The sequence below is a fragment of the Trachemys scripta genome, chromosome 9 (assembly GCF_013100865.1).
Source record: "Trachemys scripta elegans isolate TJP31775 chromosome 9, CAS_Tse_1.0, whole genome shotgun sequence".
Lineage (NCBI taxonomy): Eukaryota > Metazoa > Chordata > Testudines > Emydidae > Trachemys > Trachemys scripta.
In genome coordinates, this window is record NC_048306.1 from 70,027,448 (window position 1) to 70,053,391 (window position 25,944).

The 25,944-nt window shown below is 41.1% G+C and overlaps 1 protein-coding gene across 4 annotated transcripts; it reads right to left on the reverse strand.

The window, feature by feature from the left end:
* Positions 1–7,956: 7,956 nt before the first annotated feature.
* SLC19A3 (solute carrier family 19 member 3) lies at positions 7,957–23,515 on the reverse strand. 4 transcript variants are annotated; one of them, XM_034782594.1, is made up of 6 exons: positions 23,324–23,515; positions 19,579–19,739; positions 18,319–19,135; positions 16,153–16,345; positions 12,102–12,243; positions 7,957–8,822 (listed from the first exon to the last, which is right to left on the reverse strand). In XM_034782594.1, the coding sequence occupies exons 2-6, from the start codon at positions 19,726–19,728 to the stop codon at positions 8,667–8,669; spliced, it is 1,458 nt and encodes a 485-aa protein (XP_034638485.1). In that variant the 5' UTR covers positions 19,729–19,739; positions 23,324–23,515; the 3' UTR covers positions 7,957–8,666. The 4 variants fall into 4 exon arrangements, with proteins under 4 accessions (XP_034638485.1, XP_034638486.1, XP_034638487.1 ...); XM_034782595.1 differs by lacking the exon at positions 23,324–23,515 and adding an exon at positions 22,339–23,020; XM_034782596.1 differs by lacking the exon at positions 23,324–23,515 and adding an exon at positions 19,375–19,467 and having other exon boundaries at positions 19,579–19,634.
* Between the last annotated feature and the right edge of the window lie 2,429 nt (positions 23,516–25,944).

The following is a 25,944-nucleotide window of genomic DNA, read 5'->3' on the forward strand; positions in this document are numbered from 1 at the left end:
CTTTCTATCCACCTTATAGTCCATTCATCCATCCCATACTACTTTAACTTGCTGGCAAGAATACTGTGGGAGACCATATCAAAAGCTTTGCTAAAGTCAAGGAATAACACGTCCACTGCTTTCCCCTCAACCACAGAGCCAGTTACCTCATCATTGAACGCAATTAGTTAGTCAGGGATGACTTACCCTTGGTGAATCCATGACGGTTCCTGATCACTTTCCTCTTCTCTAAGTGCTTCAAAATTGATTTCTTGAGGACCTGCTCCATTATTTTTCCAGGGACTGAGGTGAGGCTGACTGTCCTGTAGTTCCCTGGATCCCCCTCCTTCCCTTTTTTTTAAAAGATGGGCACTACATTAGCCTTTTTCCAGTTATCTGGGCCCTCCCCCGATCACGGTGAGTTTTCAAAGATAATGGATAATGATCATCAATGTTTACATTTTCTTCTACCTTAAGTCAACCGAAACTGGTTTATTAGCTATCATTTTTGTAGTATAAATGGAAAATGACATGAATGGGATTAGAGCTTGACATCAAAGGGGCTTCCCTGATATCTTGCTAGTAAACATGGGCTGCAGACACTCTTCTTTATTATTTTTTAATCACTTATTGCTTTTACTATAGTGTAAGAAATGGAGATATACCAGCGTGGTGGTTACCTTGATTTACCTTCAGATATTAAAAACACTGATCTGGAAATGTAATCAAGAAACACCTGGAAGGCATTGGAGACATTTCTCCCCATTTAGCATGTACGGTCTTATCTTTACTTTCTGTTCTTGACACCTAAGCTGAGTTTAGCCATAATGTTTTACTGAATCCAAGGGATCTATAGTCTATAATCTACCTAAAGAGACAAGGTGGGTGAGGTAATATCTTTTTGATTGGACCAACTGCTATTGGTGAAAGAGACACGCTTTTGAGCTATAACAGTGGTTCCCAAACTTTAACAGCCCGTGAACCCCCTTCTCTAAATTGTGAAATCTCATGAACCCCCTCCTAAAAATGAATATTTCCAGGGTTTTAAGTTTAAATTTCCTCAGTGTGATGGATGCACTTGCTTTGCTCTGCATAGCTCTTGGAAGTCTGGAACCACTAGAGAAAGATAAAATCTGAGGTCTGGTTCGGCATCAAGTCTGTCTGTATTTCATTTTCAGATGTGCATACGAGGAAAACGCTTTCTCGCATAAGTATGTTGTTGAAAATGGTAACAAAACTGCAGCAGCTTTTTCTGCCAGAAGGGGGTACTCGTTTCTTAAACTCAGCCAAAAGTTGATCAATGACAGATTTCCTTTTCAGTTCGTAATCACAGGAGATCTCAATCAATTTCTCTTTTTCCTCAGTGTTCAATATCTATGTTGAGAAAGTGGTATCATCAAAAGGGTTGCAAATCCAGTCATCGCCTGACCTAGCTGGACAGTAATCCCTGAAAGTTGTGCAAAGTCCTTTTAGGTGTGCAATTATATTGGTTTTAGTGCACTGATCCAACTGAAGTTCTGCCAGGAAGTCATGAAGATTACTGAAACACTCCGTTTGATTGTTTTCCAAACAACTTTCCCAGAACTGCAACTTCTTTATCATGGATTCACCTCACTCTTGCACATTGAAAACTGTTATATTGAGACCTTGAAGAGAGAAATTTAGGTCATTAATTCTTGAGAAAATATCTGCTAAATAAGCTAGGCTCTGGAGCCAAACATTATTTTCCATACAGCTAGCAAGGTGGAAAGGTTGGCTGTTTGGGAAAAAAACAACTAGGATTTCCATTCTAAGCTCAAACAAGTGCACAAGGATTTTGCCCCGTGAGAGCCATCTAACTTCAGTATGGGTCAACAGACAATTGTGTATACTACCCATTTCTTCACAAAGTACGTGAAATATTCTGGAATTTGTTGGTCGTGATTTTATGAAATTCACCATTTTCACTGCATTGTCCAGCACTTCCTTCAGTCCCTCAGGCATGCATTTTGTTGCGAGGGCTTGTCTATGGATGCTGCAATGAGTCCAAGAGACTTTTGATGCAACCTTTTTTGTTCGAGCCAGTATGCTTCCCTGTCATTGATGTGGCCCCATCAGTGCAAATGCCTAGGCAACGAGACCAATCTATTTCCTTTTCTTGAAAATATGCATTAGTCAGATTGAAGTTATCTTCTCCAGTTGTACATTCTTCCAATGGTCGGCAAAACAAGAAGTTTTCTTCAACCAGACCTTCATTCACATAATGTACAAACAGTAGCAAAATAGCTAGATTAGCTACATCAGTTGATTCATCCAACTGTATAGCACAATATGGACTATTTTTCATTCTCTGTACAATTGTGGTCTCTACATTATTTGACATGTCATTAATTCTTCGTAACAACTTATTATTGGACAAAGGTACCATGTCAATCCTTTTTGCAGCCTTTTCTCCGAGCATGCAATGAACTACGTCTTTTGGTCCATGTATAATCAAGCTCTCTGCTATGGTATGGGCTTCTGATGCTTTTGCTACTCGGTAGCTCATGCGGTATGATGCTTCAAGTGCATTTTCATTACCAGTTTTATATCCAAAGCAAGTACTGATAATGTCACTTTTCCTCTCAGCTAATTTTTGCTTGAAAAAATCAACTGGCTTGTCGAGTTGTGCAGGATGCCTAGTTTCTAAATGGCACCGAAGTAGAGAAGGTTTGAGGCTGCTGTTTGCTAGAACATCACCACAAATCACACACAGTGGTTTGGGACGTTCTTGATCACCAATGCATGTAAAGCCATATTTTATATAATCGTCATATTTTCTTTTCTTTGTAAGTGACTTTCCAGGACCATCATGATCATTAAACGTAGATTTTCCACAGTGTGGACTTGAGGAAACACTAGCTGATTCTTGTGTCTTTACACTTTCCTTTTTCAGCCACTTATCCATTGAACTTGTGTACAAAAGTTCTAATAAAAACAATACAGAGAGACTGCTAACAACCAACAAACTAGAAAATGAGAAGATTCACTCAAGTCTGACTGAAGCAAAACAGCACTCCAGAGAGAATGACAATTACTGAGGTACTTTAACACTGCTACACTGGCTATAACGTACTTCCGGCTAGTTTGGCTCGCAAACAGCTTTTTTTCTGCCTAGGAGGGTGTCCTGCGAGGAATGAATTAGCTTGGACCCCACCCCCCACATATGCCCTCCATACCAACTTCTCCTGTCTGACAAGGACTGGGGTCTGAGCTGCCGCCTGGGGGTCTCAGCTACCACCCTGACCACCACAGGGCTCAGGCTACTGGGTCTGGGCTGCCGGATCCGCACTCTGTGGGGCTCCTGCTGCTGGACCCCATTGATCGCCCTTGTCAACTGAGCTCCACTGAGCTTGTGTTGTAGGTCCTGCTGACCACCGGGACTCGGGCTACCTGTCCCAACTGCCCGGCCTCGCTCTCCCTGGGGCTCGGGCTGCCAGCCCCACGCAGAGCACTGGGGTTCGGCTTGCCGGCTCCCCTGCTGATGGGGGAGGGGGCAGGGCCCGGGCTGTTGGCTCCCCCGCTGTTGGGGGGGCAGGGCTTGGGCTGCCAGCCCCAACTGCCCGGCCCCGCTCTCCCTGGGGCTCGGGCTGCCAGCCTCGTGTGGAGCACTGAGGTTCGGGTTGTCGGCTCCCCTGCTGATGGGGGCAGGGCTCAGGCTGCCAGCCCCAACTGCCCAGCCCCGCTCTCCCTGGAGCTCAGGTTGTCTGCCCTGCAACCAGGTCCCACCTGCTGCCTCCAATGCTGGGGTCTTCTGGCCGCCATTAGTGAAATTTTTCTTGCGAACCTCCTGTAACGTTCTGTGAACTCCAGAGGTTTGTGAACCCCAGTTTGGGAACCACTGAGCTATACAGAGTTGCTCTTCAGGTCTGGGAAAGGTACTCACACTGTCACAGCCAAATACAAGGTGGAACAGATAGTTTAGCATAAGTAGTTAACATGCATTCTAAGAGACCATTCAAGGTGAAGTGGCCCGTTAACACCTCTGCAGTTATAGGACCAAAAAAAGGGGTGGGGGGGGTTAAATGGGTTATAGATTGTTGTAATAAGCCATCAGTCCAGTGTCTTTATTAAGACCATAATTTGTAGTGTCTAGCGAAGAAAGGTATAAATGTAAACTTCCCAGACTTCAAGATTGTCTCTTGAAGATGTTATGCAGGTTCTCTTTGAGGATGAAGACCGAGATCAGCTATGGAAGGATCATTTTGTGAAAAGTGGGCACCCACAGGCAAGAGTGTTTTGTCTTTTATCCCTTTTCTGTGTGAGTTCATTTGAGAGTAATGATTTTTTCTGGTTTCACCCACATAGTTGTTGGGGCATTTAGTGCACTGCATAATTGGACACACTATAAGGCACATACCCCAACATAATTTATTTATCAAGACTACCCATACCCAGAGTTGTAGTCTGTAAGGAACTGAATTTCTGCCCCACCACAGAATCTGATACCATACTAAGGTGTGGCGAACTAGAAGAATTCTTTCTCTGACACTGCCTCAAAGAATTCTTTCACAACAGTAACCACCACCCATACCTATAATGTCCCCACCAACAGTCATAAGAAACATTTTATTTATGAATTATCTCAACAATCCGTAACCCACTAACTGGATTTATGAGACAGTCTGAGCACCTTTCCCAGACCTGGAGAAGAGCCCTGTATTGCTCAAAAGCTTGTCTCTCCCACCAACAGAAGTTGGTCCAATAAAAGATATTCCCTCACCCGCCTTGTCTCTCTAACATCCTGGGGCCAATACAACTGCAAACTATAATCTCCTTAGTCAACTCCATCTGAACTACCACGGAGAACTAGTGCAGGCCAACTGAGAGGAAAGATAATCCTACTTGTGAGAACTCAGTCTCCACAGCCAAGCTCTGAAATGTCCAAGAGAAGCTACTGGGATTAAACTCTGGAAGAAAAGAGTCTATTCTCTCTCTTCCTGTTTTGTTTGCCTCTTTCCTTATTCCAAGGTGTGAAATAGTGTTTCAGGTGAAATTAGATATGACCCTCTTACTAAACATTTGCAATTGAGACTCTGCTTTGTAGACTTCCACATAAGTTTTCAAGTACATAAAAGGCTGTTACAAGGAAGAGAGGAAAAATTGTTCTTAACCTCTGAGGCTAGAAGCAATTGGCTTAAATTGCAGTAAGGGCGGTTTAGGTTGGACGTTAGGAAAAACTTCCCAACCGTCCGAGTGGTTAAGCACTGGAATAAATTGTCTAGGGAGGTTGTGGAATCTCCATCATTGTGGATTTTTAAGAGCAGGTTGGACAAACGCCTGTCAGGGATGGTCTAGATAATACTTAGTCCTGTCTTGAGTGCAGGGGACTGGACTAGATGACCTCTCAAGGTCCCTTCCAGTTCTATGATTCTATGCAAGTCACTGATTAAATATGTTAGCAGTTTGCAGAAAATACTTGTGTTTGGGGTAGATTGAAAAACATTGAAGGCAGACATTCCGTGAGAGGTCTGCGAGGGACTTTGTTTTCTCTATTAATTTTATGTGAAAAGCATACAGAGTGCATGGTGGTGAGTGGCAGTCTAAAACCCTAAGTTAGATGGGCTAAGAACCAAACATTGAAAACAGACTTATGGACCTATCCCCAAGGTTACATGAAGATGGGATGTAATGGAGCTTTTCCAGGTTAGGGCTAATTAATCACTACTCTACCCTCAAGTATCACTGTCTTCTGTGTTCTGCCTTGAAATCTACTGGGCATAGGTCACTAGCACCACACACTGAATTCATGAACTGTGGGATGAGAGGGGAGAGTTGCTTCTAATCTCTGAGGCAAGATTTCTGTAGATTTAATAGTCCAAGTACTATATCTTCTCTTAGTAGTTAAGTTTGTGTGATAGCCAGGATAACAGCTTGAAAGGAACTGTTAAGTGTTTCAAATCCTCACTTTTCCTATGCTTTGTCTTGCATGAATTTAAACTACAGTTGTGGCTACCTATATTTTAGTTGTAAATTATTTTCTTGTATATGTACCATTGGGTATGTCTACACTACGAAATTAGGTTGATTTTTATAGAAGTCGATCTTTAGAAATTGATTTTATACAGTCGATTGTGTACATCCCCCACTAAGCGCATTAAGTCAGCGGAGTGCGTCCTCAATACCGTGGCTAGCATAGACTCATGGAGTGGTGCACTGTGAGTAGCTATCCCACAGTTCTTGCAGTCTCCGCTGCCCATTGCCTGATGAGGGAAAAACATTGTCGCGGGTGGTTTGGGGTAAATGTCATTAGTCTCCCCTTCAGTTCTATGGCTTGTTACACAGGAGGTCAGAACAAATGATCACAGTAGTCCCTTCTGGCCTGAGAATATATGAACTTTGTGCAGGGACTGGAGCTGTGTTGTTGTGAAATGTGCTCCACTCTCGTCTGAAATCCCATGGCTCAGGAAAAAATCATGAGTTGGCAATTTGTGGTCTGAAATTGGTCGTTCAGTTCCAGTTTCTTAGGATAGGAGTAAGGGAGAATCCCATGCACTGAGCACTTTACATTTTTTAATGATGAGGCATGATTATGGATCAGATAGCACTACTCCAAAATAACCCAATGCAGCAGTCACATTCATTATTCTTATAAAGACATGTTTATTAACAGAAAGAATTTACAGCAGAGAAACATACAGACAATAAAAGACATTAAATAGTAAACCATGTAGCCTAGGGAAATGGGTGCATAATTGGGAGTCAGGAGGTTGTGATTAATCTGGATTCTCCCTGGGCCTTGAACAAATGGCTTTATAGAATCATGGAAGTGTAGGACTGGAAGTGACCTCAAAAAGTCATCTAGTCCAGTCCCCTGCACCCAAGGCAGGACTATGTAATGACTAGACCATCCCTGACAGGTGTTTGTCTAACCAGTTCTTAACAACCTCCAATTACCGAGATTCCACAGCCTTCCTAGGCAATTTGTTCCTGTGTTTAACCACCCAGACAGGAAGTTTTTCCTAATGTCCAATGTAAATCTCTCTTGCTGCAATTTAAACCCATTGCTTCTTGTCCTATCCTCAGATTAACAAGAACAATTTTTCACCCTTCTCTTTGTAACAACCTTTTACATACTTGAAAACTCTTATCATGTCCCACCTCAGTCTTCTCCTCTCCAGTCTAAACAAACCCAATATTTTCAATCTTTCCTTTCAGGTCATGTTTTCTAGACCATTACTTATTTTTGTTGCTCTCCTCTGGACCTTTTCCAATTTGTCCACCTTTTTACCTTCATCTTTGTCTATTCCAACATTTGGGGGGAGAGAGGATACTTAACCATGTGCTTCACATGGCCATTGGGAGAAATAGGTAAGTAATATCTGTACAGTTGCTTTGAGTGAAGCACTATTCTGTGAATTTAAGGTATCGATAATTTTCTTTTATTATTACAGTCTGGCTTTGAGAAGTTAGAAACTGCAACAAAACTTTGTTTCGGGGGAAAAAAAATTGATATAACTTACCTGAGGCTGGCCATCCACAAGGTGGATCTGTGCTTTCTGAATCTCTTGTGTCATTCAGGATGTGACTTTCTCTCACTGCTCAGCTGAATTGTAGGGCTTCAAGCCTTTTATAAATTCTGAGGGCCTTACTCAGGAAAATCCTCATCTGAGGTCAGTGGCCCTCGTGATTTGGCACTTAAAGAATATACCTGCAGTGTTGTTTATTTTTATTTGATGCATCTTCCTGCCTCACCCATTAGTTTGGCATTTTCCTGTATTGCACCAAACCAAATTTCCCCACACTTCACCTATCGTGGTTGTACTGCATACTGGACAATCTCATTGAATTTAGAGAGATGGTGAAACACACGCCCTTAATTTAAATTAACTCTGTATCTAGACACAAGCAAATGCGTGGGATTCTTAAATTTTCTTCCTCTTCCAGCCCAAGTTTGCCATGGATTCCCCATGAAGTTCAAGCAACATCTTTCAAATGCAAGTAATGATGACTTGACTGTTTTTACATTTAACCACCATAGTTGTTCTGGGGAACCTGGCTTCTCCAACCATCATGAGTGAAAGGCCCAGTTTTCAAGAGTGATCTTAAAGGTGGAGGGGAGGAAACAGCCTTACAGATACAAAACTAAGAAGGAATGTTATAGGGGTGTAGAGTCAGTAATTCTTCTACCATCATAGGATGGGGTATACCTAGGTAGGAGGCAGGTATCTACCCTGAATGAAGGTATGAGCAAAACCCTCATCCCACTTGGAGTAGCAAAGCTGAATTGCTGAATGGAAAGCAGCCCATTTACAACTCTTTCAAAAGCCTGAGTAAGAGAGGGAAAAAGAACAGTGATATTTTTGGCATAACAATAGATTGAGATTGTTATGCTGTTGTGTAAATAAATCAGAATCCAATCAAACCAGATTCTTTCCTTTTTTGGCAAAATGTCAGTATGATGGGCCAGTTCCTCAGAAGGGTATAAGTTAGTTTAGATCAGTTCAGATCAGCGGCACAATATTGATTTACACCAGCTGAAGATCTGGTGTTCAATCATATCAGGCAATTCTTTCGGTTGGAGTAAGTTTGTTGTGATTTAGCAGGGGCGTACATGAAGGACTAAGTGCTGCTCCCCTTACTGCAATCTCTCATTGACTTCAGTGAGAGTTTTGCAAGCAGAGGCATTTTTGATAAGTCATTAAAGTTACAGATGTTTGCATAGCTGGTTATAATCTGGTTTCTGATTCTTGTTCCTTAATGTTCTGAGATCCGTTGGAGAAGTTCTGTGTTTCCTTTTTGCATTGGATTGAGACAATTGTGTAAATGCTTCTGATCAAGAAAATCCCAGCTATGACTGCAAAGTAACTGCCATAAATTAGGAACTGAAAAAAAAGAATGCAGAAGAATTGGTGAAACACACATACTGTATTGGAGAAATACCCACTTCTTTCTGAACTATTAAGTATATAGATTCTACCAATTCATTCATCCATGTCATAGCTAAATTTCTGCAAGCACAAACTTCATTTGGATGGCTTGCCAGATACCAGAGGATCGTTGGGTGTGGCAGAGGTGTCATACTGGCTCCTACACCAACTCCCTGCTCCTCCTGGCCACTATCATAAGAGTGTGGTCAGGGAAAGAGGCATGGCCAAATATTTCCTTAGGCTCTGGCAATGACCAGCTACTGGAATGGCTCCTTGGGGGTATAGGCAGCCAACGGAAAGCAGCCTTCAGAGAGCCACTAGTTTATGCTAGAGACTCGACTAGTATCAATATGGTCCAGGATTGGGAGAAAACAAGATCTGTTTGTTTGCATGATATCAATGATATTCTATCCTATTATAGTATAAGGATTGTTGTATATGGTATCTTGGAAATGATACAGTTCTACCTTGTTCATACAAACCTCAGTTGCTGAAACTGTTTGAAACATATCATACACATTAAACATTTATAAATTACACTATAACTGTGATTATCCAAAAGTAATTGCTTCCTCATTCCTCCATGATATCCAGACAATCAAAGATGTATTGTAGATGTATCTTCATTTCAGGATCTCAAGTTGTACGGAGTCTTATAGCACTTATTACATTGAACGTAGTGTAGGTCAAAATTTAACACATCAGGAAGCAATTTATTTTTGCCTTTCACAGTGAATGGAGAGGGAGGAGTGCTTTTAATACTATGAAAAATGTAAAGCTCTGAGAACTTATTAAAAGCTCTAAAGTAATGCATCATAAGCCTGCTCTTATGCCTCTATATTGTAGAGGTTTTTCATTCAATGGCTGTGAAAAGAAACTCTCAAGGGGTCTTTAGCATTTTGGACAATATTTTGTTCCATAATGCCCTGTTTGAGTCCCCCTGTTTATTATATTCCTTCCTCTATCAGTTTTGTCAGGCACCAATGTAGCTTCACTGCTAAAACCACCTGGCAGGTAAATAGTATAACCGAGTTACTGTGCAGAAGTAACCCTGAGAGGAAGATCAGGAGAGGGGTGCTCCATGCTGGGGGAAAGCAAAAGGGGTGGTGCTGGGGGAATCAGCAGCATGCTTGTCATCTTTCCAGAAACTCTTCCTGCTTGTGCTAACCAACCAAGAGACCTCAAGGCCATATAACAACATGTCTGAACTCAGAAGTCACACCCCTCCTGAATGGTATCTGAATACCTTTTTGGTATTCTTGGAGCCCAGAGGGCCAGCAAAAGGAATTGCTGTCTGAGATGTCATTGAAGGAACTCTCTGCATTCACTTGGGAACATGGTAAAGATTGGAACTAACAGAGCAGATGTTTGTTTTCTTTTCCATACTCAAAAGCAAGCGCTCCATGGACTTGTGTTACTGAAGCATCTGATGACTTTAGGTACCAATATGGGGAGCACTTGTTCGCTTAAGCCTTTTCCATTATATTTGTCAATTTGTATCATATCTACAGTTGGCATCATGAAAGCATTAGTCTAGTTCCAGAGTAGCATTTCTTACCTTGTTAAACCTGCTGCCTCTAGGGTCAAATGCTCAATTGGTATAAATTGTCAGAGCTTCATTGACTTCAGTGGAGAGCTGACAATTTACATCAGCTGAGGATTAAGTCTATTGACGATATATAAAACCAAGTTTCTGGTCACTTGTGGTCATTTAAGATCCATTTCAGAGTAGCAGCCGTGTTAGTCTGTATCCGCAAAAAGAAGAACAGGAGTACTTGTGGCACCTTAGAGACTAACAAATTTATTAGAGCATAAGCTTTCGTGGACTACAGCCCACTTCTTCGGATGCATATAGAATGGAACATATATTGAGGATATATACACACACACACACACACACACACACACACACAGCATAAACAGGTGGGAGTTGTCTTACCAACTCTGAGAGGCCAGTTAATTAAGAGAAGAAAAAAAAACTTTTGAAGTGATAATCAAGATAGCCCAGTACAGACAGTAGACAACTCTCACCTGTTTATGCTCTCTGTATGTGTGTATATATATCTCCTCAATATATGTTCCATTCTATATGCATCCGAAGAAGTGGGCTGTAGTCCACGAAAGCTTAAGATGCATGGCACTCTTTGTAAGAGCCTGGGTACCAACTCAAATAGCTTTATACTCTACATACCTAAGTATTCTGTGCTGTTGGATGTATTCCTACTCTGTGTGGTGTGGCTGTGAGCCGCAAGGGTATAGCAATTATCAGACTGGTTCCTCCATCAAACAGAGATTCAAAGTGAGGCTCCCCTTTCCATGTCTTGCCCCCTTTGCCAGCCACTCAAAATGTGCATGTTAGCCAGTTCTACCCTTTCTTTACTTTCCTACTTTGGTATCCTGATGATTCTGTCCCTCTTCTCACCACCTCCTTCTCCTGCCAAGTTACCGAAGGCTCCTTTCAACTTCTCTTCAGTAACTAGAAAGTATCATGTGATTTCAAAGAGGTAAAAATAATTTACCAAGGTTTTGACTAGATCCTGCTGCTCTTGAACTCAGAGGCAAAATTTCAGTTGACATTAGTAGAAGCAGGATTGGTTAATGAGCACAGTGAACACCCCATGTGATAAGTAGGTATTACTACTCGAGTTTACAAATGTGAATACTCGAGGCAGGAAGGTAGAATTATCTGACTTAAGTTATATAGCAGGTCTGTGTCAGAGGTGGAATTAGAATGCAGGAGCCTCATGCGCTTAGTTCTGTGCTTGGTCCAGGCTACCTCTTATGCTGTTGAACTGCCATGACACCCTGTGGCTAGAGATTATGTAGATTTCTCAGCAGGGTGGGGGCTAGTTTAGTTGTATTCACTGAGAGGAAGTTGGCAGCAGCCCAACAGTATTACCTGCCCATTCATGAATTGGTCTGGGGTCCCTGCCAAAAATCAAAGGATCAGTTTAATGGGATCTTTAGTGTGGATCTGAGCCACTAAGGGTGAGGGGAAGGGACCATGACTAACCTATGAGTTTTATGTAAAAACCCAGTGGCATACTTTCAAACCTGGTGACCAAGTTACAGCTTCAGTGCTGTCTACACAAGGGAAAGGACAAAAGAAGAGTGGATTATGATTGCTTAAACTGGAAATTGTGATGTCAAAGGATTCCTTTTACAGGTTTAAGATGCATGCAACACTAACTGAATTAGCCAAACAGTAAATGTAAAGTGAATAATACTATTTACCTGGGTGACTATCTTCAATCCCAGACCTCTTGAATCAACTACGACTACAGTTATAATAGTCTGAATCACCAGTGCAACAAAGTTGTTGAATCCAAACATTAAAGCGTAGCGTTCCATGGTTAGATTGACAGCGATCTGAAACCTAAAATTAAATGGTTGGTTAGTTAAATTGCAGAGAACATGAATGGATTCCCTATCCTCTTCCTTGGAAAAGAGCGATGATTCACATATAGTACGGTATGTCTAGGCTAGGATAAAAGGTGTCATTTTACAATGTGTTACTATCCTATTTTAACACCCGAGTGTAGACAAGGCAAGGTGTATTTGAACATGTTAGCTATCTATCTCTGTCCTTACATGCTCCCTTCCCCCTATATTACCATAGTCTCTGAGGAGAGGTTTCACCTTCTGTCCTCTAGGATCAGGGTATCGCCTATAATCCCCATTTTATAAATGGAGTACTGAGGCACAGAGGAAATAAGTGATTTGTTCAGAGTTACACAGGACGGCTGTGAGTGAGCAGGGAATTAAACCTGGCTCTCCCAGTTACCAGGCTAGCACCAAACTTCTGGATTATTCTTCCATTCTTGGTTCAGATGAGCCCTATGGGATCTAATAGAACCTCTTAAGAACAGAGTTTCTCTTGTCAGTTGGTTTGTAAGGTCTGTGGTTTGAGAGTGACATTGATTACTACTTATCTGTGCTGAATTCCTGTAAGTTTTTTTTATCTCCCTTCAACTTTTTTTTGGGGGTGGGAGCATTTATTTTAAACCTTTCTTTGTAAAATTGTATCTTTTGGGTCTTCTACTCAGAAAGTTTGCTTGTAATTCTTGTAATACATTGTACAGTATGTCGATTCTTTTTTATTGGACATAGGATATTTATTAGGCTCCTGAAGTTCTTGTGGTTTTCCATTTTTTGGTAGAGCTGGTTGAACTTGATGGCAAACCATCTGTCAGATTTGGCCTATTTTCCTGTTTGTGAACTGTCCATGTACCAGTCAAGATATTTTTTGTGTGTAGCCATGTTGGTCCCAGATATGAGAGGCACAAGGTACGTGACATGTCTGTTATTGGACCAACTTCTGTTGAAGAATTTGTTCATTGTTTACTATTGCTGAACATATAATATTTAAAACTGTTGCCTTCTGTAAGTCTGTACAGCATGTAGCAAATTGGGGAGCAGGCTTTGGCACTACCTCAGTGTAAATGTGTTTAGTAATATTTGGGCCCTTGGGTGTTTTGGAAACCATTTATGGCGAGTATTCAATATGCAGCACTGAGATGTGGGCTGTGAGATTGGTCAGTTAAGTCATGCGATGGGTGAGCTAAGATTTATAAAAACAGGAGCATTGCCTGAAGAAATCATTGGGATGTTGAATCTCTCTTTGAGGGGAGCATTGTGTGGTCTAGGAAATCTTAGGACACCTGTTTCCTGTCTATTTTGTGCAAAGAATGAGCATTAGGTTTGGCCATATTCATAGACTCCATATTTAAAAACAGCTGGATTCCTTCTTGACTGAGGAAGAGAAAGAAATAGGCTGGATTTATTTGCTGTTCAACAGATTTTACATTGTTTTTTCCTGTCACATACACACACTAGCCTACCTAAACCAGGGCTTAAATTCTCAGTCTTTCCTGGTGCCCCCCCCCATGCAACCCTCCTCCCCCCACCTCCCAACATGCTATGAAAACTCCAGGGGGGTTGAAAATATGTACCAGAGCTCTGCTCCAGACAGCTCTGGGTGAATTTAAGACCTGACCTAATCTATTTAGCTGGATTAATAATCAAAGGTGGCTCAGAAAGCACTTTCAATACAAATTGACTTGTGTGCACATGGATGCACCCATTCATGTTTCAACAGCTGTATTTGCATGAAAAAAATCCTCCCCAAATATTTGTATGAACAAAATTCTATTGCGCCATATTCACAAAAAAGCAATATCAACAGAAGGCTGGATTGAATAGTGAGTCAGATGTGTCATACTTCATGAGAGAGTGTGTGTGTGTGTGAGAGAGAGAGAGAGAGAGATGGGTGTGAAATGGTTTTCCTATCCTGTGAGAAGTTTAGAGATTTTGAAAAAATTTCCTGTACCAAAATGAGATGAAAAGTTAATGTTGAAAAATTTCACAAATTGATAATCTGGGGGGAAGGGAAAAAAACGCTTAGATTGGGTCAATTGATACATTTTGTTTTGATGATTTTGAAATGTTTCATTTGATTGTTTAAATATTTTGGTTTTTAGTATAAATTAACTAAAATGTCAAAATAAGAGTTGTTTTGAACCACAGAATGAACCATTTTATTTTGAAAATGCTGACATGAACATTTCAACAACTTTGAAACTTTTTTCAACATTTCTTTTAGTTGGGAGATTGTTGACGGGAAAGGGTCTGGTTCAATCAGTTTCAGTTTTGATGAATTGGGATCTTCTAACGAAAAATCTTTAATTAGAAAGTTCCCCACTAGCGCCAGTGTGTTGTGTAGACAGATGCAAGCTTCATATTTACAATATGGGACTGTAGGAATACTGCTCTTCGCACATTCTTTATTTAATTCCCCCTGATGCTTTATTTAATTCTGGTCGTTTTGTTCATTTTTCTTGATTTATAGAAAGATGGGGTGCCAGGGTTCTTGTAAACATGTTAGGTTTAACTCATCTAATGGCTTTCAAGTACTCAGAAAAGGATTGAAATCCTTGAATGGGCTTTTCCTAGTCAGGAAAAAATGAGGACACAATTCAGGTTACTCTTTCCAACTCCTTTTCTTTATAACATGCTCAGAGTTTTTCTAACTGCTTTGAGCAGAGATGTTGATTGATAGCAATCACAGCAACTAGGCTTACTGCACTCACAACTACAGAAAACAGCTATGTACAACCTTCTAGCCAGCCTATAGTTTCTTACATCAAAATACACCAGCTGCTGTGTGACTGTGTCTCTCCCCCCACCCCCCAACCCAAGCACCAGGGGACTAAAGAAGCTGGTGTTTACCAAGCCTTGGGAAGAGGTCACCTCTGTCTATATTGCTGCTATGTAACATAAGCAAAATCCATTTGAATTCAATGACTCTTTCTCTCTCTTCTCTTCCCCCCCCCCTTTAAAAACAAAGGTTTGAGGGTTTATTGCAGGGGTAGGCAACTATGGCACACGTGCCAAAGGTGGCATACGAGCTGATTTTCAGTGGCACTCACACTGCCTGGGTCCTGGCCACCAGTCCGGGGGGGGCTCTGCATTTTAATTTAATTTTAAATGAAGCTTCTTAACCATTTTAAAAACCTTATTTACTTTACATACAACAATAGTTTAGTTATATATTATAGACTTATAGGAAGAAACCTTCTAAAAACATTAACATGTATTACTGTCACGCGAAACCTTAAATTAGAATGAATAAATGAAGACTTGGCACACCACTTCTGAAAGGTTGCCGACTGCTGGTTTATTATCAGTCTGTTCTTTTTAAAGCACTAATTAACCTAACAGCAAGCTGTAAATATACCTAGGTATAGCTGTAGGTTAATTTAGTAGCTCTTAACCCTGTCTGTGACAAGCTATATCATATCTAAAATGTAGCTTACAGCAATAAATATCCACCAGATATCCCTAACCAGCTGAAATAGAGATGGCATAATATAACTAGTTGCTGAATTCCTTGAAATATTCCCAGTTATGTAGAAACATTATGGCTTGTTCTTTCTGCATTCAGTGGTCACTTGTGGGTGACATCTTTCAAACACCATATACATTTCACATTCCACCCAGCTGAAGACAGTGTTGTACTTGTAATTGTGGGAGGAAAGATGGATACATTTGTAATGGTTGGCTGTCGACCTTGTTTTCTTGTCTTAGTCCTCCATACTACTCTAACAACCCCTTGAAATGAAAATAGGGGAATATATTGATTTCATTCAAGGTACTAAATGACCTGTAATCAATCTAATGCTAGACTTCATTATTTTTAAACTGAAGGACTATCTAATGTGACTTTTTTTATTGGTTTGAGAAGTCTGTGAATAAACAATTCATCATGATGATGGTTTGTACTTACGTTGCTATTGTTATGAGAAGCATATAACATGACTTGAAAACTAGATAGCTAGCATAGCATGCCCAGATGTTGGCAGTAAAATGCATGAGAAATAGAGAACCAGCATCCAGTGCAGAGAAGATTCCCAGTGCTAGCTCTCCTGAAAGATCCCAGTTAATTTTCACATATCCTACTGCCATGGCGGTTACTGAACCTAGAGAGATGATATAAGAATATTGCGTTGTATACCTGCCACGCTATCAAGTAAATAGTAACATACTTATATTTTGATTTTAAAACCCATGGTAAATATTTGACTAGAAGAGTTCTAGTTCCAGTTGTAAGATGTTTATTTTATGCAACAGATTAGTCATTTTTAGACACACACCTGCATTCATCAATTCTTGTCATTTTTATTGACAAATCATAGGCATGATTATACTTGGTGTATTGGACAAGCTGCTGTGCAAACAGAAAATGTTCTTAGTCTGAATGTCAACAGTATGCACCGGAGCTGGACTACTTTAGAGATAGAATCTGGGCTAATTGATTGTCCTTTCTCCTTCCCAGTTCTTCTTAGAAGACTCTTGGGGTTCCCTGGGGAGCTTAGTAATTCCACTGAGCTTTGTTCATGTCCTTTTAAAATATGCCAAACTCCTTTGTGGCTTTAGAAGCTCAGCCAGAATCCTGAAGCAAATCCTTTGACTGATGAATTTGCCAAGTCCACAGATCTTTTTGTGAAACTTGCTAGGCCAGCCAGACCTTTTATTGATTTTGAAAAATCTACAGAGAACAGTGTTCTCTCATTCTTAATCAGGCAGAGTATCACAATCGCTTACATACCCTAGTGCTTAATGTGTGAACTTGCTGGGCTCTTTGAGATGCGACGTGACACAGAATGGTTATGAAAATTTATCTGAGGAAACACCTTGGGAGTGATTCACTGTTACCTTGCACCTTGTGCAACCATTTACCCCAGTGCAAAGTGAGTGTAAAAACCCTGCTGGATCGGGATGGTAGCATTCTGCATTTGTTTTGCACTGGGGTAAATAACTATTCCAGCTGCAGGGTAGCAATGGACCAGGTCCCTAATTCTTTTTTAAAACTCTGGTATCTCAGGATAGTGAAAACAACAAGGTGTCCTTGTGGCACCTTAGAGACTAACTCATTTATTTGGGCATAAGCTTTCATGGGCTAAACCCACTTCATCAGGATAGTGAGTTTAACAGTTCGCTTAAAATTTTTGGTGAAAAAATTCTCCTGTAGCCCCACATTGCACATGCCAATTAGGATTTAGAAATTTCTTTTTGGGGCTTAGTTTTTTTTAAAGTTCCTGTTTATAAAGGAAGGGTGACCACTGGCTCTGTCTTGCAGCCTTTATTCATATGAGTAGCAAGGCAACAGGATTATATGTGAGAGAAGGCTCAACTAGAGATGGGCCTCTAATGAAACCCTAGATGTGCACTTCAACTCTGGGGATGCTACCACATCACCATATATTACTTCCAAAACCCATGCTTCAGACTGAAATTTATTTGACTGTGAATGCATTAAACATCTGAAAATTAAGTTTGATATTAAACTGATCTTCCTGTCATTTGATAGCTAATTCTAATAAGTACACCGGCCTGGGTCTCATTAAGAGAAGTAACGTACACAACAGTACGTTCAAAAGTGCGCCATACTCTATTGAAGGATTTCTCTAACTTTTCATAGTGTGATCCATGTCTTTGGGAGTGTCTCACAGAAGCATCCCTTCCCATTCATGAATGGCTAACATTTCTGTGGCAAACATAGCAAGGCCCATGTGGAAAAATAACAGGGCAGTAATGCATTTTGAGCTTTTTTGAATGAATTTAGCAGCTGAACACAAGGTCCATGTGATCAGCGTGCTCTCCACAGTCCACCAAGTACTGCACAAAACTCTGGTGATCTAAAGCCTACGCTTTGGGAGTCACCCCCCTAGAGAAATACGTGGCCTGGTGTTAAATTTGAGGCTTTTGGTACGTCTGATGAATTTTTATAATTTGAATGTACAACCTGCTTACCCCTACTGTGGAATGCTTGATAGGCATGAAATGGACTTAAACCACATGATAGGCGCACACATGATTAAAATATATCTGGTATAGTTTATATTTTAGAATTTACTAGAGGAAATACTTGAATACTGTATTGTTTACTTACTCAGAAATGTTGCTGCTGCCTCAACAGCCCCATTATAAACGTCGTAATTCTGAGAGGGTGCTCGGTCGTCCCATAACACCTGGACGTAATTCACAATCTGGTTATAGCCTGCAGTGGCTAAAGCCCACCATAAGGACCAGTAAAGAAGTTTCTTTGTGCAATAGCATTCCTTTAAATCCTTGCATAACTGCACAAGCATGTGACACTGGTGCTTGTCAGACTGGCATTCGGGCAACGTCCTGGTAATGACAGATGATTTCGCGGCATCTTTGTCCTCTTGGCAACTTGGCTGCTCGTTCATGCTGGGTGCATTTGACATTGTGTCTTGCCCCATTGTTCCTTGCGGAGTTTCAGGGATACGATTTTTGTGAAAGAACATACTTTTTTTTGGCATTGGTAGAAAAAATGAGGCTAGGAAGGCCAAGGACAGAGAAGCCAAACTAATGGCATTTAGATAAAAATAGGATAGCTCTGCCAAAGATACTAAAAGTTGCCCCAACACCGCTGCAACTGTGGTTGCAACAAGTGTGATGCTTCTGCAATAACTAGTCACTTTCTGATAATGGTCAGCACTGACAACGCTGTAAATGTAGGCGTAATAGGCAACTTCAGTGGCCGTTACCATCCCATAAAAAAACTCCATCCACTGCATGGCTAGCACTCCTTGGAAAAATAAAAGCATCAGCCATGTAATAATGAAGCTAAGGCCTTGTAGAATAATGATGGGCTTATAGCGTAGATAGTCCGTAATCAAGAAAACAGGAAACAGTAAGACCAGATACGAGTATGTCCAAACTGGGAAAACCTGGTTTGTAACCTGGAAGGGAAAGGAAGGAATTCTGTGATTTTTTTTTTTTTTTTTTTGTGAATGAACTTGGAGAAAGGATCATGCTCATTGCTGTTAATTCAATGTGTAAAATATAGCAATATAAGTATGCGTGATGCCCAGATCTTATACTGTACTGTTTACTGTTTAATAGGGAAAACTTTATTTTATGAACCCTATTGCCTTAACATTTTTAAACATATGCTGTCTACTTGCCCCCTGAATATTACCTTCTGTCAGGGAATTCTCAGTTGGCCCTTTAGGGCAGAAATGAGGATTGAGCTCCTAATCTTTCACAGGGGAAATATCATGCATGTATCTTTCTGTAATAAATGTCAGAGAGTAAATGAGATTCTTATAGTTTCTTTCTGAAGAATAAAGTACACTCAGTATTTTGTTATTCCATATAATGGGAAAGCAGTGTATAGCCATACCTCATCAATGGTCAGGTTTTTATCTGGTCCTGTTAGATAAGGGGTGAGGAAAGGTTCTGATGGCCTCATCATGGAGAAAAATCCATAAATGCAGAGGACCAGGGTAGGATAAATCCAGCTGCTGCTTCGTATTTCCTTCCAGCAAGCCATGGCCTGGCCAACTAAAATATGGTGAAGGAAATGGTGTGTTAAATAGAAGACAGGTCCTCTTCACTGGAACTGAAGGCTATTTTAAAATTCATTTAATTATTTTTAAAAGTCCAGACACTAAAGAAACTTTAGTGAACACTGAAAACAGAGTGCCTCCTTCTGTTAAAAATGTGTAAGTGAACAACTCTTGTTGAAATGCACAGACTTATAGAAATTCCATTCAATTTGTGGTTGTTTTACAGGATTTTTCTAAGGGACTGCAAAGGACTGCTTGTCAGAGTTTTAGCTATGGAATTCAGTTGCATTATTCTTTCATTTAGTATTGAATGACAGCCAAGTTGACCATGGAAAATTTTTCTCAGTCAGTTGATGGTTGAGGAATTTTTTAATTTTCATTTCCTACTTGAGAGCAAAATGGGACACAGTTTGTCCATTTATTAATGGTCTCCTCCCAACTCCTCCTGCTTTCATGTGCAGATCTCCCAAAGTGCAGGGGAGGTCAGGCTACCGTGGGAGGGGAGAAGGATCATAGTAGTAACCTATGGAAAGGACACTGGACCAGATTCTCGGTGGGTGTAAATTGGCAGGGTTCCACACAAGTCAGCTTTGGATCGTGTCCCATTATTTAAAATGTAAGTGAAAGTTGTTGTTGTTTATTAGTTATCCCTAAATAGGGCATACGGAAACTGAAAACCAGATGTTTTTGCACTCTCATGTATTGGGGTTTATGGAACAAATTAACACCCAATTTAAATCCATTGGCCCCAACTCAGGCATAAGTCTAAATGAGTGTGGATGAACTAAATTTAGAGGCGATGTGTCAATGGAAGTAAACTCCCTAACTTAAATTCCTTTAGGAAGTCTAACTGTAGCTTACATAATCTTCAATATGACCTCTGAATTTGAGCTGGTAAATCTATAGGGAATCTAGCTGGTACCTTTTTCAGTCACCTCAGTGCGTCTGTTACACCGTTTTAGATCCCCATAGATTTATTTCAACTTTCACCCTCTTGCCAATGTATAATTTATATCTAGGGCTGATTGAAAATTTTCCATAAATGTTTTTGATGGAAAATATTTTTTTCATCTAGGCAGATTTGTGTGTGGAATATATGCTTTTTTTCACTGGAAAACCTGAAAGTCAAAATTTTCAATTTAGGGATGAAAAGACATTTTTCCATTGAAATTTCCACAACAAAAAAAATCCCTATATCTACATTTTTCTGTGCAGGTGTAATATTTTCTCAATAGTCTATTTACATCTACTAAATCTAAGGGAGTCCAGATTGTTTAACTCGCATACTAATCAGCCAGAAGCATTACTATAGGAAGCAAAGTGATTTACAGTGTGTGTACGTAAAACATAAATTAAAGTGTATTAAAGGCAACTTTAATTTACACCTTCTTACATCACAGGTGATTAGGCTCCCTGACAGGGTAGTAAGCAGGGATTCTGATTTATATCACTTTTCAAAATCAGAGGCAATGCATAGTCCAGGGGTTCTCAAACGTCATTGCACCACAACCCACTTCTGACAACAAAAATTATTACATGACCCCAGGAGCGGGGACCGAAGCCTGAGCCTGTCCGAGCCCTGCCGCCCTGGGTGGAAGGGGAGAAGCCAAAGCCAGAGCCCCACCACTCCAGGCAGAGGCCTGAAACTCGAGCCCCACACCCAGGGCTGAGGCTCTCATGCTTCGGCTTTGGCCCCAAGCAGTGGGGGTTTGGGCTTCAGTCCTGGCCCCAGCAAGTCTAATGCCAGCCCTGGTGACCCCATTAGAACAGGATCGTGACCCACTTTGGGGTCCCGAACCGCTGGCATAGTCTATTGACGTCAATGGATTTACACCATGATTAATTTGGTCCCGTGTGAATTTTGTAGGTTAGCCACTAGGGGGCAAGATAATCCCAATATATTCAGCAGGGCACATGCCTGCACCACTGTACGAGAGCTGTACTGCTACCATGGAACTTCTGCTCCTGCTTCGTTCTATCCCTGTCTTTGCAGCCACTATTCCTGCTTCCACTGCTGAGGTTGCAGCCATGGCAGCAGCATGTTCTTACCCTGCAATGTCTTCTACCCTACCCTAGTCACAATAACGTTTCCTCACTAGGGTGACCATATTTCCCAAAGAGAAAATGGCTGTTGCCCGGCTGCTGGAACACTCCGGGGGTCCCGCATGCTGGAATGCTGCTCTGCCCCCCAGCCCTACCTTCCCCCTGTGGGGGGGTTGGCATCTCTGCCCTCTCCTTACCGCACCCCACTTTTCCCCCCCAAAAGTGGGCATTTGTCCTGTTTGCTCTGGCTGACTTGATCAGTTGGCAAGAGCAAATGGGACAAATGCCTCCTTTTGGGGAAAAAAAAGTTGGGATGGCTGGGACAGGGCTTAAAAGGGGACTGTCCCGGTCAGAATGGGACAGATGGTCACCCTATTCCTCACCTTCATTTCTCTTGAAGAGAAGCTAAAATACAACATCATGGATAAGCCTGTAAATAAACAAATATACTTCACATGATACTGAGAGACTGTGAACAATAACAGCAAAGAATGGATTTCAATGTGCACGTAACGGTACAACAGGAACGTATTTAGCAAAGCTCATGTTACCTGCGATAACTGAGGCTGAAGTTTCTTCTCATTGGGTTTGCTTCTCAGAGTTAATCTGCCACTACACTCCTTCAAGAGTTATGATATACTCCACGCTGCATTTCTGGCCAGCTATGTGGGCCAATGCAAGGGGTTGGGGACCCCTGCGTTCTCCCCATCCCCTTTGAGATTTTTTCTTACACTGCTAGGAGTGCTAGCAATGAGTAGTCCCTGTGTTCTAGGGAATTCAGAGACTTCCACGCAGGGGATTAAATGGGTGCTTTTCGTACACCCCACTCTCATGTGCCCAGCTGCTCCATGGATGCACATGACCCATAGTTAATATCAAAGTCAAGTGTCCAGGCATGTTTGCGTGACTGCTAGTATCTCCTCAAACACAGCACTCTTCGTTCTGAGCTACATGAACAGCATCCTCTTCACGTTTCAGCAAATCCTAGTGTAACCTTTCTTTTTATACTTTAGCAACCCCAGTGACTACACCCAGAGCCATTGCAGCACACACACAGGCTAATTCCCAATCCAGGCACGGGTTTCTTACAACTGTGTCCTGTTTTCTTTTCCCTGGCGTCTCTTTCTTCAAGTCTACTACCCAAGAGTATAAGTGATTTTTTTTTTTTTTTTGCACTTAACTTATATGATCCACAATCAGTCTTGACAACAAGATTTTTACCTTTTAACTTGGGGGGAGTGTTTCCTACCAGTCTCCTGCACTTTTCTCTTTATTCCCACCCCTTCTTTTATGCTAATGATTCTCTGCATTTCTTTTGGAAAGTTGCTAAACTCCCTTGATTGTCAAACAGCAACAACACCTCTTTGTTTTCCCATTTACCCACCCAGTTTCTAATCTCAATTCATCACTTTTTCCAGAGCTGCTTCTTTCCCCTCATTCCATTAAGTCCCACATATTCTAATAGCACTGATTTCCCTCCCTTTTTCCTTTGCGTTTATTGGATTTTAGGTTTCTTAAACTCAGATGCAATCAAACCTTGTCTGCCGTGGCTTGTTCTTGATTCCCTTTTGTCCCGTCTTGGTATAGTTCCCTTTTTAATATTCCATGTTCTTTTGTTTCTCCTAGTTCAACCTTGTTCCCCTTTTATTCCAGCTATTGTACTCCTGTTTGTTTTTGGCCTCCTTCCTGTTGCACTTGTCTTTCAACTTGTTTTACCAGGCGCCTTCCCGAAAATCCGCCCAGCTGGCTTCACTGGGATTAATTAAAGTTTTAAAGGAACAGTAGTTTAATTCTGGCATATTATTTATTTGCATTGTGGCAGAGCCAAAAGGCACCAGTCAGTCAAGACTGGGGCACACTGTGCTAGTCCCTGTGCAAATATGCAGGTAATAAATATGTTCTCTTAAGAACTTGCCATCTAATTGACTAAAAAAGTGTGTATGGACTAATAAAGTGATGGAGGAAGAGTGTAATGATATCAACTAATGAGGTGACATCGGTCAATTACTGAACAGTTTGATGTTCCAAATCATTCCAGTGGTTTACAAAATAAAATATCTGTTCCCAACTGCCCCACAGTGGTCACTGGCTGGACTAATTTCCTGAGGAGGTCACAACAGATGTGAGTTTGGAGGAGGGAGTTGATGTGTAGTGAATGGGAGAATAATTGTCAGCCTACCAAAGATGTATGAAGTGTACATATAAGTACGCTGTATAGTTTTAAGGTTCTGAGACCTCCCAGCTGACCTGATCCTAAACTGGGCTAGGTTAGCATAGGTCCATTAGGTTCTCTAACTGCCAATTTACAGTTTGAAAATATTAGCCACCACAGTTTTTGTGTCTGCAAAGTAGATGGACCCCGGAGATTCCATTCTCAGTGCTCCAACCTGGGAGAAGGGAGAGCTGTGGAGAATAGCGCTGTATTGCTAAACCAAGAAACCCTTTTTGTTTTTAATAGAAGGGGAGCTGTATTCCCTTCCATACCCCTTTTAGTTCACTGTACCTTACACTCCCCAAGATTTTCCCATCCCCACTGATCACTGTCAGTGTGTCTAGACCGACCACATTTTAAAAAATGGCCAGGTATCTGAGTGCTTCAATTGTTGGGTGTCCCGTGAGACAGGCTGGCCACCTGCAGTTCTCATGTTGGACAGGTGTGGGACTTGTGAACTTAGCCATACATTTTTTTTTTTCCAGAAGTTCTCCTCAGTTTTTCCATTTCTTAGCATTTGCAGAGAGGTTAAAATGAGAACAAAGGGATTTGTAGTTAAATGAAAGCCAAAGATAATTCCAGTCAAATTCATCCACTGCTTTGTTCTCTGCAGTATTTAATATTTCCAAAAAATAAACCAATGCTGTTGCTGCACATATTCTCCTCAAGGGTTAGAAGTAATTCACTGTCTCGAAAGAACTGGCATCTTTCACATTCTAATTAACCCATAAGAGAGCCCGCCAGGTTGAGCCTGAAAACTCTCAACTGCACCCTCTGAATGTCCTCATTTTTTGTAATGAAAGGTTTAGAGTAAAGATTGGTGGATACTGGAAGTATTTATAGCATATTTCAAATGACGAAGGATATAAAATGACTGTATCAAGGCTGCCCAGCAGAGGCAGCTCCAGCATTGAAAAAGAATTATACATGCACTGGAGAAAGCAACTGAGACAGCTACCAGTTGGGTTGGGTGAGAAGAGGGAAGCTTGTCTGGGAGACAGCCATGATATAAGGAGCTGCCACAGAATGAAAATGTCAAAGCAAATTGAATGTTACATTTCTAAAGGCAAAGAGTAGTTCAGGAATAAAGTATTTCTTAAAACAAATACAGTATTTCCATAAAAGGCACAGCTATTTGATCCTTTAGTTCTCTGATGCTGGGTAGCCCTTCTGCAGGTGTAGAACGTACAAGGTGCATACAGCAGTGGTTAACCACACTTAGTCTCTTTGCTCTCATAAATGCAGTTACTGCAGCCTTTAAGTAATTTTAATCGGTCTGTTAAGGACTTTGCCCACACAGGGGAATCCTTTGGTGACCTTAGGCTGCCTTAACAGCTCATGCATAACCCCCAATCCTATACACTGTTGTACAGAGGTGACTGGAGCATCCATACACCTCAGCAATTCCTAGTTGCCACAATGATTCCTCGGGAATGTAGGCAGCAAGACAAAGAGCAGTTCTGAAGTTGCTCTACTTTACACTGGGATCTGGCCCAGAAAGCTGTAAAACTGGGGTTGACAAAGTGTAAAGGTGGCTTAATGCCACCTTTATACAGATCTCCTTTCCCAGCTCCTGCCAGCTGTGTCCAGCATCTCCGATGGATGCAACGCAGGATCTGTACCTGTATTTGTATTGTTTGTGAAAGGTCTTCCCCCTTTTCTAAATAAAAAGTTATTTGCAGAAATGAGAACTCTAGACCTTCTCCACCAATCTTTAAACCTTCAATGAAAACAAATGACTATTGTCAGTATTGGGCGGTCTCTTTTTTAAGAAAATATTTACTTGATTAAAATGGTCATTTTAAAAAATTTAAGCCATTTTTAAATGAACATTTGAAAATGTAATTTTTTTACTACATTTGTGTAATAAAATAATTGTATTGAGAATTGTTTAGATAACTTAGGAATTTCAGTACTCTTTAACTTTTCAACTATAGCATGCTGA

Bases quoted from the DNA above. Each gene is read 5' to 3' on its own strand.
- SLC19A3 (XM_034782594.1), bottom strand. From the start codon at position 19,728: ATGGCTTGCTGGAAGGAAATACGAAGCAGCAGCTGGATTTATCCTACC. The intron at 16,346-18,318 runs GTAAGTAAACAA...TCATCTCTCTAG, and splicing joins GGCAGCAGCAACATTTCTGA to GTTCAGTAACCGCCATGGCA. The intron at 8,823-12,101 runs GTAAATAGTATT...CTTTTTTTTCAG, and splicing joins GATTGAAGATAGTCACCCAG to TTCCTAATTTATGGCAGTTA.